The 21,188-nt window shown below is 35.0% G+C and overlaps 1 protein-coding gene across 1 annotated transcript; it reads right to left on the bottom strand.

Moving 5' to 3' along the window:
• Positions 1-26: 26 nt before the first annotated feature.
• LOC144438828 (kinesin-like protein KIF1B) lies at positions 27-20,130 on the bottom strand. The gene is made up of 20 exons (XM_078128007.1): positions 20,028-20,130; positions 19,268-19,411; positions 18,388-18,435; positions 17,753-17,899; positions 16,028-16,105; positions 13,602-13,681; positions 13,283-13,402; positions 12,254-12,345; positions 11,861-11,891; positions 10,531-10,630; positions 9,603-9,740; positions 9,151-9,267; positions 8,803-8,907; positions 8,441-8,533; positions 7,468-7,564; positions 6,609-6,751; positions 6,303-6,464; positions 4,792-5,001; positions 3,671-3,821; positions 27-3,089 (listed from the first exon to the last, which is right to left on the bottom strand). Exons 1-20 carry the CDS (start codon positions 20,028-20,030, stop codon positions 3,010-3,012), a joined length of 2,139 nt encoding a protein of 712 aa, XP_077984133.1. The 5' UTR covers positions 20,031-20,130; the 3' UTR covers positions 27-3,009.
• Positions 20,131-21,188: the final 1,058 nt, after the last annotated feature.

Below are 21,188 nucleotides of genomic sequence, written 5' to 3'. Positions count from 1 at the left end.
TAAAAAAATTTCAATCAGTATGTATATTTTAATATGTAAATGTATTTGAAAATTATGGTTTGTCTGGAACAGTATTGCATTCAAAAGTATTTCCTCTTACATAAAAGTGAAAAAGAAATAAATCAATTTCTTTGAAATCATTTCATAATAACAGATAGGCTATGTTTATATACAAAAATTACATCAAATTGTAACAAATATTATCGTCAATAGGCAAAATAAACAATAGTGTATTTCTGATAACCCGACTGACCCTAGTTTCAGCTGTAGACCCAAACATTTTTTGTATGCAAAAGGTAAAATGATGACAATATACTATTTCCCTGTAGATGTTATTGCCGAAGTATCTTTGGTTACTTTTTTAAATCAGAGAAACAATGTCATTTCAGCCTATAACAGCACAGTCTGCATATTGTGTATTCTGAATCACATAATTGTCTTCATTTACTTCTTTTACACCTCATCAACTGTTACAGAAGTATTGACCAATGAGCATCTTATCTTTGCATCGAAGTAATAAAAAAAAAGTAAAAATAAAATAAAATGTTATCTATCCTATTTCCTGAAGTCATCAGAAACAAACATTTTTTTATATTTTTACCCTTTATACCAGTAATTTTTATGGCATAACAAAAGTTCCATAAGTACATCCTTCACACGTGTAACTACTGATTTATAAAAGAATGTCTTTCAAGCAAAGACCCTAACGACGAGAGAAATGAATAAATACTAAAATACATAACTTTATACAAATACATTTAAATGTAAAATACATGAAGTATGTTTTACAGAAAACGGTAGAAATCAAAAGAATGAACTTCTGAACTACAGACCCTGTTATGAAGATGACACAATGGAACATTATTCTTGAATACTTATTTCATGCCAAAACCTAGAACAAAACTTCTGAAGTACATTGCTGTTCATTTAAAATACTGTAAAATTCTTATCTGAAGTCATAATTTTTATATGTACACGTGTTATAAATTTTTTACTGAATATGGTGAATGGTGTCTACTAGTATCTCATAAAACAAGGATGCTTCTCTTAAAACTGATTTTAACTATCAGTTTGGAGGATTGTCAATAAGGGAGCCTTCAGTAATTACAGGTGTGGGGGGGGATTAGATTTTACAAATCACTTCTTGGAGGAGGGTCGTATGGGGGAGTTAAGGGAGGGTCACATTTTGCTTGAACACATTATACTATCTATAAAGTTTGCATTACTTTGTGATGTCTGCATCCAACCACTGCAGCAACATCCCAACAACCAACCGGGCTGAACCCCCACCCTCATCCCCATCAATGAAAGCTCCCTAAAATAGATTACATCTTCTGCTAAAGATGCATTTTGAAGTAAGTTTGTCACAGCAACATTATTGATTTATACTGAAAGCACACTGGGAACTCAAGTTCATTTCCAAGACATCTCAAGAAAGATGTTGCTTGCAACACAAACTTCAAGATTGTTAATAGTGAGTCCTAACAATTTGAGCAAATGTATGGCATTATACTGATCATTTACTTCAACATAATGAATACAGTTTGATCATTTATGACATTTCAAGTGATTACTTTTCATGTTTTCTTAACATTGATTGATTGCCATAGCCAACTTTATTATACTGAAAGCTGTTATTTCATTTAAATTGTTACTATTATTTCACTTTACTATGTATTTACTTCTCTAGTATGTAAAGTCAAGATGAAGAATTCAAATAGCCTTTCTGGATTATTTAGGTTTATCTCAATGCGGCATATTCCGGTTATAGGAAAGATAAAATATTTCATGGTTTGGCCACAAGGAGTGCTGTTCACAAGCCATTTGGGGGCAGGAAGTGAGGGCCATGTAGTCGAGTATTAATACTCTACTATTCATGCAGACACCAGACACTAAGTTACCACACATTCTCTATGTTGTTCCCACAATACTATTTTAGTAGCGACTACCACGTTAAAACATGCCTAACTACTAGTACTTCAGTGTTCTTCCACACACATGCATTTCATTCACTACTTCATGCTACCAGTGGCCACGACACAAATTTCAGCCCTGACCTAGCCAAATCTGGTGCGCCCTCTTGTGGTGATTACCTGAGAAATGGCCAGAACTTCAGTAACCGGAATATGGCGTATTGTCTGTTGCTTAATAGACTAATAACAGTATACCATCAAAAAGGAAATGTAAGGTAAAACGCACCATAAAGGTGAATTTCTCTGAAAATCAAAGTTGACATGTTCAAATCTGTTAATTTTTTTCCATATCAAAGCCTGTTCTTTGTCCTTTTGAAATAATAAAAGAAATTTCAGTAGTCATCATTCTTGTTTTCAAAGAAATCTAAAATCTTTCATTTTCCCTAAAAATTTACGCACTATTCAGCGGCCATATTGGATTCTGAAATTAAGGAATTTTATTTATTAATAAGTTAAAGGAGAAGAACACCTATGGAAATAAAGGTATTTTCATAAAAGTTTGGTTCTGAAGAGTTATTCTATGATTTCATATCATATGTGATTACCAAAAATCACTAAAGGTGAAATACCTTTACTTCCTGCAGTGGAAAGTTTTGGAAATTTACAGATGATACAAAAAACGTAACAATGCTATCATCCGTACAGACTTATTTACAGTATGTGTAATGCTCACCCAATGGTAAATATCTATTTACAATGTTTATATATATATATCATACCACTATCATCATCCGTGAGCTAATGAATCTAGTTTTAAATATGTGATTTGAACAATAGCATTTGTAGGGACGGACTGTAAAATGACATTTTTTGCAACTGCCTGAAAAGACTTTTAGAATAGGGACGGATTGTAGTACCTGCTACAAAAGAAAGACAAAGTTTGAAGAATTTCTACCCTGGTCACCTGCCATGGTATATCAGATGTGTCAATGTACCATTTACAAAAGAGCTAGCACACAAAGAGAGGTTCACTGGAATTAAAACCTTGAATTGTTTTCACTTCATTACCATGGCTAGACTTCGATGATTCAGCATGTTATGCCCTTGCTGGTGAAGCAGAGGAGGGTCTGCTGGGCTTTCCAGATAAAGACAATTGGTCTTTCATTTCAGCAATTTCTGTGAATGAATCATAGACAGTAAAAACAAATTAGTGTCTAGTGCTGCATGAATAGTAAAACAACGCCTTAATGGCTAGTCAAAACATGATATTGCTTGTTTTGAACGGATACTGCGATAACCCTTCTTCAAAAACACGACGAAGCAAAATACTGTACACCTGACAAAATAGACATAGTTGAAGAAAAGATATATATATAGAACACCTCACCAATGCCTTCAGACACAGAAATTCAGCCTCAATGTACAATTCTGAATTCTGATCTAAAGACAATAAACTCTGACAAGAAAGAAAGAAATTAACCATATTAATGTCGTATCATTATAGCCTACAAAGCACTTTCTACCTGTAGCTATTATGCCAAAATATGCTTTTTTGCCAATATTTTGTGTATGTTAGCATTCACTGGCTCTGTTTGATACAACCACACAGAAACCAATAAGAAACTGTACATTCTACACTTTAAGATAGAAAGATTGCAATTTCTTGTTACATTTTGTCTAAATGAAATAAACCATTTAAACATACTGCAAATAGACATGGCTACATCAATCAGTGCAAGGACTTGGATAATACCCACCTTGTTTTAAAGCCTGGTTTTCTTGCATTAGCTCGGAGTTCCTTGTCGATAGAAAGGCAGCATCTTGGATGGACTCTTCCAGTAAACTTCTATATCTCTGCTCTAAAGCTGCTTTCTGTTCTTCAAACACTTGTCGATAATTTCGGAAAGTCTACAGGTGATAATTAAATGTACATGAAATTGAGGAAAGAGAAGTGAAGGATTCAAACTTAAAATCACACCTTACACAGGTAGTTGAAGTGTAATGCCGTGTTCTTATCGTCTACGCTTATGAGAGAAGAAGACTGGTGAGAATTGTAGTGTTCATTAACCATGTTTGTTCAGTACACAGTACATATCCTATACGAATTTCATATATATAATTATACGAGAACTCTTATCCAGGGATGTAAATTACTACAGATGTTCAATGATGTCACAATAATAATAATATTGGTTTTATAATATAGTGGTTTCCTACTCTGTGCTCAAAATGCTTTACAAATATTACCCCTGGCACGGATCTGTAGTGACACAACAGCCTTTCATGCTTCATAACTCCCTAGTCTTGGGGAGCATACAATCCATTACAATTTACAAAACGCACAAGAGTAAAGTATTCACTCTGCAACCTTTATCCTACCAGGTCCCCCTATTATACATACAGCTGGGTTGACTTAAGGCACAAACATGGTTCAAATTTTGCCCAAGAACTTTAGCCATTCAGAAATAAGTGGCAGCAATAGGGTTTGAAATCTGAAGATTCCAAGCTGGCCACTTATAACCATTGAACCATCACGACTCCAACATAGCCTCCTACCATGAATTGAAACACAATTACAGAAGAACTTCTTGTGATCAAAATAGTTCTCTAATTGTCCTTGTTCATTTTCTTAAGTCACAGAAAAATCTCAAATGAAATTGATTTCAGCATAACATTTTAAAAGGACCTGGGAAGAACAAGTTTTCATCTGGTAAAGTTTGAAGATTTTAAAAACTTTGATTGTTACAAAAGTACTCAACCCCCCCACCCCCACCCCCCACCTGAGTCTTGGTCTAATAAGACACATTGCTATTCTATTGCTAACCAATACACTAGGACTGACAATCAGCTAAATCTACACCAGCACTATAAAACCCACCTGAAAATTCTGCAATTCTTGTATTTCCAGTTCTTCTTTGTGACGTTTGTGACTTTCATCCAGATCTTTACCTAGCTGTTGTTTCTCTTGATCCAGAGTTTGTAACTGCATTGTAACAACAGTCCTCTCAGCTCTTAGCTCTATTAGTTCTGTCTCTCGCTTCAGAATTTCTTCATTGGAGTATTTAAATCCATCCTCTTTCATCTTTCTCTATTGGAGATAAACCACATATCAAATTAGTTGAGTGTGTTGCCAATTAGCTTATTACACTTTTCTAGTCTCACCCCCCTCCATATCTTGCTGAACTTATTGTAGTTAACAACCAAACAACATCTTTGCACTCATATCATCATGCAATACTCACGGTTCCCAGAACAAGACTTAAATGATATGGAGATCAAGGAATCCCACTCTGAGACTCATTTGAACCAAATGATCACGTCTCTTCAGCATTCCTTCTCATTGTTGTTTGATACAGGTGGAATATTTACTCTTTACTAACTGCATCTGTAGTAATCACGATAGCAGTCAGTGAAGAGGAAACAACCCAGTCTGTCAAATGATGGTGCACATATCTCACACTTTCCAATACTACAAACCACACATCAATCATTACATACAGAAATCACACATGCTCTATCAATGGACCATAGTATACAATATAGACCATGTACACCAAACATCACCAGTGTCCGAAATTGACACTGATTTGTCAGTCCAAGACCAACAGATTCCTGTAAGGACCAACACTTTTGCAGAGTTACAGCTACTTGTCAGTCCTTACGATCGATTGAAATTTGAAGTTTATGAATAATGCAATCTGATTAAAATCCGATGTAGATGTCGGCTAATCGTGCATTGCTATCTTACCATCGTTATTTAGCTTGAATTGACCTTCGTAGTAGATGTTTAGAGGAGGCGATCAGGCTAAAAGCGTAAACATCTACTACGAAGGTCAATTCAAGCTAAATAACGATGGTAAGATAGCAATGCACGATTAGCCGACATCTACATCGAATTTTAATCAGATTGTGAATAACGTTACTCAATGATATGGATAGAGGGGGGTAGCTGTATATACCTGTCATAAGAGACACTGGATCAACTAAGTACCAACAGCTTGTTACCTTTCAGTCCTCATGACTAATAGTCAGTTTTATTACCTTAAAGGTGAGTGCCACTCCAGGAAATAGAGACATTTTCATAAGATACGAGTCATTTCATGATGTTACCTAACCTACAATTACTTGCGATTTCAGAGAATCATTAAGTTGATCTTGTGCCTTTATAAGGTATCTTTGCTGTGCGCTGTTGCATTATGGGAGTCACCAGAAATATATATTCAAGTTGCACACTGAATATTCATGAGTCCTAAGTGCCTATACCCTGCAACCCTTCACTGTAGAACATCTCTCATGAATATTCATTGTGCAACTCGAATGCATGAGCATCAAACCATCTTCACACAAAGCTGCTAAAGCTAAAGAATGGTGAAAACAGTGTTTACTCACCTGGAGGTCAGCCTTTTCATATGCTATATCTGCCTTCATTTTATCTAGTTCATCTGTCAACATGGCAGCATTCTCTCTTTCCATTTTCTTTCTCTCTTCTTCCTCAATGATTCTGCGTAACTCGGAATTATTCCGCAAGTCAGCATTTTGTGACCTGACCTCCTTTAGAAACAGACAGCAACAGAATACTTACATCAATATTTTTTATATAAGATTTGAAAATGTACCAATAAATTGTACCAATAAATTCAACATGACTTTTTTTTAATCGAAGCAGTAAACAATCTGTTTGAAAACAATACAAACCTCTTTCTCTCGTCTTTGTTTATCCTGTAAATCTTTCAACCGTCTTTTCACATCTCTGACATTGTCACTTTCACGTTTCAGTTTTTCTTTCAGATCATGGATAGCAGTAACTCTTGCTTTGGTGTCAGATTCAGATGCTTTACCTGATGACAGAAAATACAACATTGTCAAATCTATATGAATACACCATATTCCAGCTATCTGAGAAATGAAAGATTTCATGATTTGGCCACTAGGAGTGCTGTTCGCAAGCTGTTCTGTGGCCAGTCGTAAGGGCCAGAATATGACAGATCCCTGTAATGCATGAATGCCAGTGTGGCTACACATTTGCATCAGTGCTTGGGGTGTTCTCTGTGGGAATACTTTCACTTCACTAGCTTAGCAAAGACTAGTATTGAGACATTTAATTATGTGTTACAAACGAAATGCTCTGTGGAATCAACGATGAAATAGTTTGGTAATTATACAGGACAACTCGTGACACACAATGCTTTTTACATAGTGTAACTCAAGACAATTTCAACTACAAAAACAGTTATACAGGTGCCAAGCACAGTTGGGATGTAGAAGCAGACAAGTACTGATGTTGATTATCAGTGCTGGAAAGTAAACAATTGAAGTCATTAAAATCATCAAGTTTTAATATGTTTAATCTTTTCAACAGAAGCCTGTTTCTACAACACTGTGCAAGAATAGTGACACTGTGAGTTGTAAGGGATTCTGCTGTGTGCATGTAGTGTCACTGTTTTACTGTGAAGTTGAAATGCATCTGTGTTTATATAAAGAAACATCATGTCGCATACTTGAAATGCCATTCCCACTTCATTTCTCCTGTAATATTTGACAAGTCTTCACTTACCACTTTCAGCTAACTTGGAATAGTCAGCTATTCGTGCCTGCAGGTTCTCCTTCATATCATCAACCACCTTACGTTTCTCTTTATACTCTGCCATCAACTGCAAAGAGATAAGTCCATGATTTTATCAATATGAGGCAATTCATCATATTTAAGCACAGACACATGCATGCATCCACAGACGGATGGAGCCCATCACAATATCCCCCTCCATCAAGGGGCTTGAATAAACTTCAGACACTTCAGACACTTTAGACACTTCAGATACTATTTGCTTACATGTGCTCGTCATGAAAGTCAAGTTTTTTAATAACATACAGGACAGGGAGGGACCACAAGGAATGGGGAATAAAAAATAAAACACACAATTGGTCAGATTTATCTTGAACTGGTCTTCTAAAGTGAAATATAAAATACAATATTTTTAACAGCAAAATTGCTTGTTCTATGACTGTTACTTAAGAAATTAGAGTCCGCACTTTAAAATTATTGATGGATGGCTGGTGGTGGCAAGCAAATAAACAATGCATAGCACATACAAACCTGAAATATCAAAACAATTTGATTTTCCTTGAATAAATTGATACCCTTTTCCCCAAAAAAAATCAAGTGATATTGAAGACAACCCAACAATTTTGAACTAATAATCCTCTATTTCTGTAATATTTTGATATAAATTCAAGATATATTTTGGATTCTGCTTCAATAAAATACACAGGGAATGCACCTACATTTGCAAAACTATTCAACAGATAGTGTGTACACAAATTTAGTTGTTTGCATTGGTTACAATTTTAGTACTTCTTCAACAGGTATTTTTGTTTTCTAATTTCATTAACTACAAGTTAACCCTAAATATGAAAAAAACAAACATATATAACCAAAAGTGTCAACAGATGGAAACATCTTGTGCTAAAAATGAAACATATTTTCTCATTGAATGGAAATGTGTAGTTATATGCATCTTCTTCCCTACCTGGTCTTTCTCTTTCTGCATCAATAGGAACTTCTCTTGCATTTCTTTGTTTCCCTTTCTAGCACTGTCACTCATCACCCATTCCATAATTCCCTATGGAAAGAAATTATTTCAGAATGTATTACTGGAAAAACACAATTTTGATATATACAAAGGAAATCCCACCACTGGAACTATTTAATGTTTATATATAATCACATGCAATTACATTTAGCATTACCTTTCATTTCAACAACTTTTCCAAAGTGTATGCAGTTGTAGTTGCGCAAGTTGTTAGCAATACTGGAGATAAGAAGCACAAACTATTGTTTCTCTGGATGAAGGCATATACAGTGTCTTTTCCATTCTGTTATTAGACTTACCCTTCTCGCAAGATTCACTTTTCTTTCATCTTCATATTGTAGAGATAATCTCTCTTTCTCATCCCAACTTTGACGTTTAGCTACCTGTAAGTCCTGTACCAAATCCTATTGTGAGAGAAATTTGTACACATCTTAGTTTATAGGTGAAAACCCCTCAAGGAAATAAAGGAGTCATTTCATGTTTTCACATCATGTAATTTTCACTCAGTTACCAGGAAATGCCAAATTGAAACTCCTTTTCACCTCTATTCTTTTCAGTGGAACACTATTGCATCATGGGTCTTAGCAGACACTAATACTAATTAGAACTTTAAAATCAACGTTGATTTCAATAGTTGGTACACCAACCTGCATCTTCAACACATCTTCTTTGTTGGCATCTTGTCCAGGTCCAATGTTGGCTAATTTATCCCGTAATACACTTATCTCCTCTCTCAATTCTCGTATCATCTTTGAACTCAATTCCTGCGAATGTTGAGAGAAAACCACCATTGAATGTCGATATAATAATAACAATGTTTGAAAGACTATAATCTCAAACATCGTTTCAGTAAAATTCCACATTATAATACAGGGCCAAAAATCAACAACTAAATTCACCCTTAGTCGATGCAAGGTAAGATATAAAACCTGACAAATCAATTCTCTTATAGCTGATCTAATGTTTTGGATAAATTCATTCCATAAAGTAATACGGAAACCAGTTTTCTTTGACCATCTACTTATGGCTTTGTACAATTCAATCAACCAGTCGCACAGATTCAGGCAGTGGAACTGCTAACACACAAAATTAGACTTACCACATTCTTCTTGACTACATTCTGGATATTCTTTGCATACTGTGCATACTGTAATGTTTGTAGACTGGCTGCATAGCTACTCTCAGCTGCAGATACCACAGCAAAGAAACAGGCATAGCTGTTTCCACCAAACGCATCCTATAAAAACGAGATATGAAGGGACTTTAGAATAATACAGATAGAGAGTTCTTGACCACTATTATGTTGTGGAGGCATTTCAGAATAAACAAAGATTTGGGCAGGGATTGAAGAAAAAAGATGTTGAAGAATTCTTGTTAACTGAAATAGAATTGTACTAGAATTTTACTACTTAGCAATGTCATAAAAATAACAAGTTTTTTTTTTACACAGTTCCCTAAAACACTTTACTGATGTGTGACTACATTCGAAACTGATTTCTTTTGTTAAATTTTGACTCAGAGTTAGGTAAAGGTCAGGGACTAACTATCACTTGCTATCTTGGTTGAGCAGATGACTTCCGTTCCATGCAATACACATCCATTACTGTAGGCGTGCATGAGAATAAGTTGACCTTCTTGTTCTATTTTGATCCTCTAGCACAAAGTACAATGTTACTGCAGGCACTGATATGTGACTGTTTTCCACTGGTACGTGTAAGGAATTTGAGAATAGAGAAGTTAAAGAAATGAGGATATGTTTCTCACAGGTCATATCAATAAATAACCAATTCAAGATGCTTTATTTTTATAACATCCCAGTAGAGGTCAGTTTAAAGTAAAACTACTATTCTTCACTTCTGTCAATGAAGCATGGAATTCTGTCGTGTTACGTTCTGTTATGCAGATGCCCTGATTTGATTTTACCATTTAGGTCTGTACTCCATGTCAATTCCGTAACATGGAAAAAGGTTTTTCCACAACATTTCTTATAGTTTTAGTCAAAAATAAATGTTCAGTTGTGCTCTTACCTGTAGAAGTCTTGTAACCTTGGAATCTCTGTATGGAACATGTCCACCTTTCTTGTGAGAGTCACCTAGTGCACTGATCACATGACCAACAGCTGACAAACTGTGAAGAGTCACATGACAAAACTTCATGTTTGTTCTTTCCTGTCACATGCCTAATACTAGCTGTGTATCTCTTACTGTGTCTTTGTGCTGTGCTTCAATTACATGAGTTGTTGTTATATGCGACAAGGGGAATGTCACTCCAGCAAAATAGCTGCAATTTCATAAACTATGATACCGTGTAGAAAATGTTCCATCAATACCTAATGTTGTAGTTTGGTTATGTATACCATACGGACACAACCTAATGTGAACTATTACCAAGATCAATAGATTTAAAGGTGAACACCACTCCAGGAAATAGAAGCGTTTTCATGAAATATGGGTTCTGGAGGGTCCTTTCAAAATTTTACATCATATTCAATTACTTGTGATTTCAGAGAAACATCAAGTTGATCTTGCACCTTTATAGGGTATCATTGCTGTGGGTCATATTGCCTAATGGAAGTCAGCAGATGTCTATGCAATAGGCGAACAATGGAAATCATGAAATGACTCCAGAACCCATAGTTTATGAAAATGCCTCTATTTCCTAGAGTGGCATTCCCCTTATGGGGTTTACCTCAGCTAATTCCTTAGTAGCTACTGCACTACAAAAAGTCTCTAGCTTGATTTCAAAACATGTACCCCATGTATTAGAAAGTTCCCTGTAAACTTGAAAAATTTGCTGCAATGTAAGTTATTTGGGCTATGAGGAAGATGATGAAAACCACACTACTTTTCCCACACAATTAGTCTAGATACTGACGACTGCGTTCCAATTTTACACTATGTTATCTTCACAGATTACGTCTAGTCAATATGGTTACTCTCGCACAGAATTTTGTGCTCTCCCACTACAGCGTTCATATAAACTTGATGGCATTGTCAAGTCCCCATGTGATTTTAGTTCCAGCTGACTGGAGGTGGAGCTCGGTTTTTATGTTTAACCACATTTAATGCCTAGAGTAATGGCATTGACTAGATGTAATGTGTGAAGATAACGTAGTGTAAAATCATAACACAGTCTTCAGGAACTAGACTACCACACAATCTGTGCAGACAAGGATGTCAACAATGTACAAATGCATTATGTTGAGATACTGAAACCACCATGCTAATTGTTATGATCACAAAGTTTTGCTATCAGCGATTTTTTTTTTGACATTACAGCTGTATGCTTCATTCATCTAGTTCTTCACCGAGTCCATTCTAACAGCTAACTTCCTACTTAAAAGATCTACAAACTCACCTAGCATCTCTGCTGCCGACTCCTTCAGACCCTGAATGCAAAATAGGATAAACAACATTAACAATAAGATGAACAACAAAGTGAAAGTTCTGAACTGTATTACATGACGTATAACAACTTCAATTGCAATGCAATTCGGATGCTTTATTGGTGACTTCAAAAAACAAACAGCAATACTGATGACAAATACTGCATACTGAGATCATACACCGTTTCAAACATGGACTTAGTGAATGTTCCTTTTAAATTTCAGGTTTACTTTTATTAGGGATACACAATCTCTGGAAATATCAATGATCGCATTTTCTCCACTACAAACAGTAATGAATTTGTTTGCTCTGCAAAAAGTTATCCATAGAATGAAAAATCAGATCTGAAATACTAAAGCCTCACCTGCTAAATCTGCTACCATGACCTTTGACCTCACTCCATTCTCAGCACCTGCATTCTTTTGTTCTATAGTAATGCTGAATATCCCATGTGCTCTAAATTAGGCAACAAAAAGAAATTTGACATTAGGACAAATTTAAGTCTGTTAAATTCATAACTTTCATGACTAAACTGTACATGAACTCACCCGTTTGAGACACGTTTCTTGTACATCTTCATGAGTACGTGTCACTGTATTTTTAGTTTGATTTACTAATAATGGGTTGGTAGTGTGAGATTTGACCCCTATGACCTGAACTACTCCATTTTGTCTGATTTATGCTTTAAGTGACTATAATTTATGCGACATGCTAACATGTAAATAGCAAAGATTAATACAGAGAAGCAGTTCAAACTTAGTAAACAACCACCACAGCCTTTGATCTGTTCTGGTCAATGATCCTCATCAGAATGACAAATTCTTGGATAAATTCTTGGACAAATTCAATAATTATCCATTAGCTTGAGCTAACAGGTTTGTGAAGGTTTCTGGCTATGGCATCGATCATGGGAAGGCCATTTCAGAAAATAAATGCATTTTTCATAACTTTAGATTCTGGAGTCTCTTTTGATGATGTTACATCGCTTACATTACATGATGTGCTTGCCAAGAAACACAGTGTTGAAACTTGTTCCTCATTCATTGTTTAGTGGAGGTCCTTGCCATGGACATGCATCATCGCCATCTCATTGGTATCAGCAGACATGCATACATAACAGCAGAACAAACATGTTCATGCCTGTTTGACTTGAAGGTAATAAATACTAATAGTTTCAATTTGGTCTTTCTAAGCAATCACATGTAAAGTATGTGATATAAAATCACAAAAATGACACTCCAGAACTAAAAGTTTAAGAAAACACATTTATTTTCAGCAGTGGCATTCCATATCTTCCTTGAATGTTTGCAAAAATGTCAAACTAAATTAATGTTTCTCAAAATCTGACTGAGCTATCTTCATTACAATTTAAGACGTAAAAGTTGAAACTTACCTTTCTCTGTGACTTCTGCTATCTGAAGCCCCCATCTTTCTTGCTCTAGTTCCCTGCTCATACAGTCTGTTAATGTCATCAGCACTTTTCACGACCATTTCAGACAACCCATCTACAAATCTGTGTCACGAAATGAAAAAAAAATTGATGATACACGCAAGAATCCAAATTGCATTCATTACTCTTTGACACCTCACTCTTGTCTAAGGATCTTGACAGTTGGTAAATATTGACGTTTCTCATATGAGAATATTACTGTATTCAAAGTTATTCCTACTCAAAAACATCACAGAACTTGAAAATATACACCAGAACTTACATTCCAATTTGTGGGTGTTGTTTAATCTTCATTTCATTATTATGTGGATTCAGCAAATCCGTCATGTGCTCATCCATAATCTGGGGGAAAAAATTGTAAATTTGATACAAATATTGACACATCATAGATTTCTGGGTGAGTGACCCTGCCATAAAAGGGACAGAATCTACACTGCAGATCGAACACTCCCTATTTTGTTTCTTTTACGCGTATACACCTTCACTGAACAATCACTTCTCAGACGCGCACACGGCTCAGTAAATTAAATTTAGCATAGTCAAAGAGTACGGTCATATTTACTACACTGCACACCGGAATACAAATGTCAAACTTAGTGTATCATGTACATGATGTTCAGTACTATAACATATGGTATTATCAAAACCATAGTTACATAATTTCAATATTTCATAGAGTCGTAAACATTCATATGCCTGGCGTACTTAAATACGCAGCCGCCGAGTGAAAGACGGAAAACTTAACATTTTTCCTGAATGGGATTGAAATTCGAAAAAGTAAAACGATAGAGTTTTAGGACGACATAGTGAGACATGTCATCTCAAATATTGGTTGAAGTAACAGAAAAATAAAAAAGTTAAACCGAGGGGTTTTATGAGGTGACGAGTATCCAGGGCGATGACATGATTTTGCATAATTTCCCATAGACCACGATGGCGTTTACTGAATTCAACAGGGTGCGAACTTCTCGTCGGTTCAATTTTTTCAAATTTCGACTTATGATTTTCAAATTTTGCATCCATTTTCGGAGTATCATAGGCTAAATTCGTATCGTTTTAGAATTTTGAATTAATACTCTATATTATTGTAATCTGCATTTGAGTATGATTTTATCGTCAAGTATTCTTAGCCGTTGACAAAACTACCGATATTTACGCCAACACGCATCTTTAAAGTAGGCTTGAAATTACGAAAATAGGTCAGTAAATGTTATAAAAAGTACGAATTACAAGGGCACTTCATCCTGAAATCAAAACTACCAAATGTTGGCTGATATATGTAAGACATAAGGTCCTAACACGACAAAATATCAAGGAGTGTAAATAATATACACACGAACTTTCCACTATAACTCAACAGTGGACGTATCGATCAATATTCTTTTCACTGGAAATTGATACAATGTTATGACATGTTGGCTGGTCGTCTCTAAAAAATGACGGCGCCAAAAATCCAAAATGCAGCGCAGATATAAATAAAGGACTACTGCGAGAAAATTATCCAGTTTAGGCATCTCCTTGATTCATAAACATTAATACACTGGCACAATAATATAGGGCCTGTCGACATACATGTATATCTCATGCGGCAAGTACGAACAAAATCGTTGTAAACCAGACGGTAATATACTGCCTTATGAATATTCATTAGATGCTTGTCAAATTTGACCCCGTTGTTGACCTTTCAGGCACAGTCGGCGCTTCGCGGAATATGAAACAAATGGGTACCGGTTCGTCCCGCAGTGCTAACAAAGAAGTCTTTCATTCCGTATCTCACACCACACAAACACTCTGCTTGATAATCCTATACACCTACTGATTTATAGTACAAAGGCAGTAAATATGACAACTACCTGTGACCCAGGTCATGACCTTACACTGAGGTCACACATAACTCATGTCATGTGACACTAATCACCTCATAGCTTGTCAATGCACTCGTTAATGATTCACTTGACATTTCGACCCTAGCAATAGACAAACATCATACTTTTATACTTGGCACAAAACAAATATTTGCTTCATTACATGCAAAATGAACTTTTCACCCTACCAATACACAAACATACTCTCGTGAAAAACACAAAACATGTGTTTCATCACGGACGCAAATTGGAAATTTTAACCTTAGCTATTTAAAGCACATACTTTGATCCTTGCAAAAAACAAACATACCTTTAAATAATGCACACTGCCAATTTCAAAGACAATGTGTAGAACACACCATAGAAGTTTGTTATCACATGCGAATTACTACAAAGAATAGATGAACAGAAAAAAGGAAGAGAAAAAATGAGAAATAGGATTGAATTCAAAGGGTATGTACATATATAAGGGATGTGTGCAGTGTAAGGAAGAATGCACCTCAGGGATGAATTTTACTCAAAATCGAAGTTCTAAACTCTTGCCAAACTCTGCCATATGGAAGTTTACTTCTGGTCTTGTTTTTGATCAAAAACATTTGTGGGGAGTGCAACTGTGCAATGTCTTGTTTTCAAGGAAATTGGCAATATTTTCTTATGGGTTTTTTAAACAAAGTATCAGCATACATTTGTACTTTATTTCCGAGGTGCATTATATGTTATCAAGAGTGCAAGGTAAAAAGAGGGTAAAAACAGGATGATGAAATAGTCCAAAGGAAAGACAAAGAAACTTAGAAAGGAGATGTTTGAAGAATGTACAACTTACCTCCAAGTAAGAAACTGTAATCAGAAACTGTTTGCTGGCTGGAGAGTCATCAATATGTTTAAATAGGCTTTTATTTAACTGAAAGTAAGACAGAAATTCAATCAAGATCAGAAATCATCTACTTAGTTCAGTTCTGGCAAATACAGCCCATATTAGTGTTCACTGGCTGTTTGATATACAATCTTGCAGAAACCAATAAGAAACTGCACATTCTATACTTTAAGATAACAAGATTGCAATTTCTAGCTACATTTCGTCTAAATGAAATAAAAAATTCAAACCTACTACAACTAGACACAGACACACGGTGCCAATGTTTTGATGTCTGCATTTGATGTCTACATGGTGGCATGTTAGTTCATTTCATTTAGACAAAATGTAGCAAGAAACTGTACTCATTCAATCTTCTTGAAGTGTAGCAGGTCCAGTTTCTTATTGGTTTCTGTGTGGTTGTTGTATCAAACAAAGTCAGTGACCACTGACATGAAACGGACTGTATTTATATGTGACATTTTATTGAATATCACGTGTGTCTTGTAGTAACAGACCATAGTGTCATATTAAAGTACATAGATGAATATACAAAGTGGTTTGAAATTTCAAGACTTTCCAGAAGAAAATATAAGATTTCTATGACTTTCAAGAAGAGGTTCAAAATACATGTATCAGGATTTTCTATTCTAGTACAGAGGCATGATTCCTGTCAGTATATTCAATCTGACTGAGAAAAATTTAATTTGCATAAGAGACAAAGTTGGTCTGTCTATCACACTATGGTTCAATTGCCTCTATGTCACTAGAATTTGATAAGGTACATGGATGAGATGTTTATTGGTCGAGAGCCAAGTAAGGCAACCTTTGAATTGCAATAGTGCTTATGGACTGGGTTCATAGTTGCACATGAAAATTTCTACTGAATTCAAAAAATTCTTTGGACGAAAATTTCTAATTTTTGTTGATGTCTTGTCAGCATTGCCAAAGTTTGAACTGTTTATATAGTTTGTCATGTTACAATGGTAAAACAATTTTTACAAGTAAGTTTCAAAGAGATGTGAATGTTTACTTTTATACAGGTACATGTACATGGTATAATACTAATAATAATAAAGTAAGAACTTGTATTACGCCAAAATCCAAAAATTAAAAGCAATTGTATTATATGCATTCATAATGGCATCTAAACAATAAAAAACATTCATCATATTTTTAAGTTTGGAGGACTTCATGTCATTCTGAAAAAACAGAAATTTCCAGTGCTAGTCACTAAAGGTGCAGCCTTTTAAACAAAGTCCAAAGAGTAGCAGATAAATGATATATGTGATAAAGAAATACTTCCCAAGTTTTACACTAAATGAGTACATAATTATAAATTACTGTAAACGACCAAATTTTGCATTAAGTATGCTTCTGAAGTTAATTTGACACTTCAAAACACAATTAATCAAAACACCAACAACTGATGGCAAAGACTGTGCGTGCAATGAGAGCTCATAGAACATTTCAAACACTTAAATTTAGACTAGGGGATATAAAGGACAAATAAACACATTTGTCTAAAAGTTGGAACGCAGTCGTGAATGGAACTCTCTAAAAACTGAAAGAAACAGACAAATGCTAGTATGACATTGTGAAAGGTTGACCAAAAAAATGAACATAGATAAATTACTTTGAAACTGTACATTATACATTTCCACTTTCAGCAGAGACTGAGAGTAACTTTCTTACCATGGGTGCTATACCAGGATCATCCTCAGAGCCTGCAATGAGATAGGACTTGCCGCTTCCAGTCTGTCCGAACCCCATAATGGTCACATTGTAACCCTCTAGAGCTTTCAACAGTAATGGCTCACATTGTTCCCGATAAATTTGATTCTTTTTTTTTGACATGGAAGATAAAAAAGACACAAGAATGAGTGACTTTGTACAAATGTATTAGAGATGTATAAAAATATATCGAGAGTACAAATGAGTGGCTTAACTGTTTCATGATATGAGTGAGAGTCACTCTATTCTACGTGTTGTGTGCCCACCTTCACAACAAATCCATGGCTGATTTGTTCTCAATTTGACTAAATTCAAACTCTAACACTAACGGAATATCATCAGTGTGCCCTACAAGGCAATTTTGATGTTTCACTGACGCACGACAATTTGTCACAGACCAAAATTTGATGTTCTCCTATCCCTTCCTATGTGGCAACTCAAAACCAAGTTTCTGCCATTTTGATCCATGCTAGAAAATGTAGTCTTTCATTAGAAGACACACTGATTGCATTTGAATTTTTTAAAGTAAAACATTTTTGACTATGCATATAAAAGTTCATTTCAATCTACAATGTACACTTTTATAGTATACTTACCATTCTGACATCCCAGAAGTAACTTGCATTATATGCAAATGTATTTTCCTGTGAAAATAGAAGATTTGAGGAAATGATTCAAAGGGTCCTCACCACCTGCCATGAGAGCACATACATGTACCTACAAAACAACAATGTACACACACACACACACACACACACACACACACACTCACACACACACACACACACACAGACATAGACACACACACACGCACGCACACACAGACACACACACACACACACACATACACACACACATGTATATCAAAAGGGACACCACAATTCAGAAAATAAATTATACTTTTTTAAAATAAAATGACCACACTACAAACTACATGTATCTACATACTTTAATACATGTACACTATACAGTATACATACTCACAGTCAAGCCATACAATATACTATCATCCTCAATAAAAATTAACTAGGCTGTCATAGGCTGTGGCTATCATATACTTCTCAAAAATTACCAAATACCTATGTCCAATGTGTCATTTTTAGATAATCAAGTACATTTTAGTTCATGAGTATGTATTAAAAGAACTGTTGACTACACAATGTACAGCCTAACATACAAACTTTGAATCCAATTTCTTGGTACCTTCAGTAACATTTTACCGCATGTTAAACTATCAAAATACACCAAGATCAACTTGTGGAATAGAAGTCATAGTGTAAACCAAGAAACTAAATGATTGTTATTTCAATAATGTGCCAAGATTGTATTAAAATTCTATTACAGGTTTTAAAACAAAATAGATATTTTTGCAGTCTGTTATTACAAATACATTTTTTTATTTGCCTGCAAAATGAAAAACTTATCAAAGTAAAATTTGTCTAAATTATTTAGTTTTTATTTTAAAGTGAATTTTACCTTTGATGTCCCACCTCCCTGTGGATTTTGTAAAGTTGTCTTATCTCCACTCATTTTCACAATACGAACAGCACTCTTTGCCTGTTCGGCCTCTGTGAATGGTCGACATCTTGCGACGACTTTCAAACCAACCTTATCACCAGTCTATAAAAAATATTATTTGTGAGTAGATTAGTGACTAATACATCCATGGTCTTACAAGAGGAAATAAGTAAACAAAAATAACAGCAAAAGCAGAATGTTCTTTTTTTAACGATTTACAGATTACAGGTAACGTCTTTGATATAAGTAAAGTTTCTATAGCCATTGTCAATGATATCTTTTTTCAATGTATATCCATTGTTTTAATATAATAGACAGCCTGGATACTAACACTTGACATAAGTTATGTTTACAGCGTGACGTAAAGGGTGTTTGATTGCAACCTCGTCCATATGTATGCGACGCTACTTTTTAGCATTGTCTTGTCAATATTCACATAATAAATCTGTTATCAGGTCTAAAACAGTGAACTGTTCACGCATCTTTGGCCAGGTAGTGCAATAATGCGGACTCTGACATGAGAACATGTATGGTCGAGTCGTCAGCTAGCTATCAGGACTGCAGTGCAATGATATGTAGTGCGTAAGTTCGCCATGATTGACTGACAGACAATCCCATCCACCGTAGAAAACAACAAGTTCCGTAAACTCAGAAATCTATTCCTTAGCCTGAACACCCTCTTAAACAAGAATACAAGACAAATCGCCAAGAAACTTACCATGCTGCAACGTTCTAAAGTGTCTTTTCAGAGATCTCGATTTCAGTATTTCAGACAATCAACAGGTTGAAAAGACCCAGTGGGATATTTACAAGGAACTTGATTGAATCTTAGTAACTGACGTCATAGGACGATGACGTTTGCCCTCGTTCCAGACACTTTAGAGATAGGTGGCCTGAAGAAGTGTTAGAATCAAAAGAATCATTCATCTGGATATACATCTAAGTTCAATAATGTTTTTATATCATTTAAAAATATTGAATGCCAACGAGTTGAAAATTTTCAAACTATATTTATATCTTTCATTTCATTACTGAGTGCGAGCTTGAATGAACGAACGTTAAATGAAACAATAATCAGATTCAGCATCCCATTCAGCACCATATGCGGTGGAAATACATTATACATGAAGCGAATAGCGAATAGCGAATAGCGAATAGCGAATAGCGAATTTGAGAAAGGATTAAAAAATATTAATCCGACGGCAAAAATAGGTGAATACTTCATTTTCCTCAGATTTTATATTGACGTTATATCTCAGCTCACTACCTGATTAGTTCAAAGCTACTTTCTGACCAAAATCCACCCTCCCCGCCCAAGTAGTAGACAGTATTATTGCTATGCTCAGATTATATCAACATTTAATCAAACGTATCTAAATACATATATTTTCAAAGTAACTTTTTTTTTATTTGAAAATGCTATGGTAAATTTTACAAAACATAATATATGGATACCCATGGATTTGAAATTCGTGAATAATAAATTATTAAAACCTGTTACAGGTTTAATATCAATGTTCTCTTGTAAGAAAATGTGATAAGATAGGTGAAATGCCATATTTCTAAATCAAACTCAGCAAATTTATGCGAAAAGGTATATATTGCCTTTAAAAATGTTGCCTTTTCCTATACTTTTAAGATCTTTAATGTGTCTTTGGTATTTTTCACTAGTATTGGGTTTTCATGTATGGTCACCGTCTTTGTATACACGGTAATTTTACCTCCATCTATCTTTTAAATTATTAACCAGAGATTTCAGTGAATCGTGTACTTTATAGGTACATGTAGTTTAATATGGAATGTCTACAACTTTTGCATCCGTGTTTGTTTCTCAACAATGTGATCAGTGTTTCATTGCACTCGATTCAAACGCCGGGAA

This window comes from Glandiceps talaboti, chromosome 8, assembly GCF_964340395.1.
Source record: "Glandiceps talaboti chromosome 8, keGlaTala1.1, whole genome shotgun sequence".
Taxonomy (NCBI): Eukaryota; Metazoa; Hemichordata; class Enteropneusta; family Spengelidae; genus Glandiceps; species Glandiceps talaboti.
Note: the sequence above shows the minus strand (reverse complement) of the source record. Positions and strands in the feature narration are given on the sequence as shown.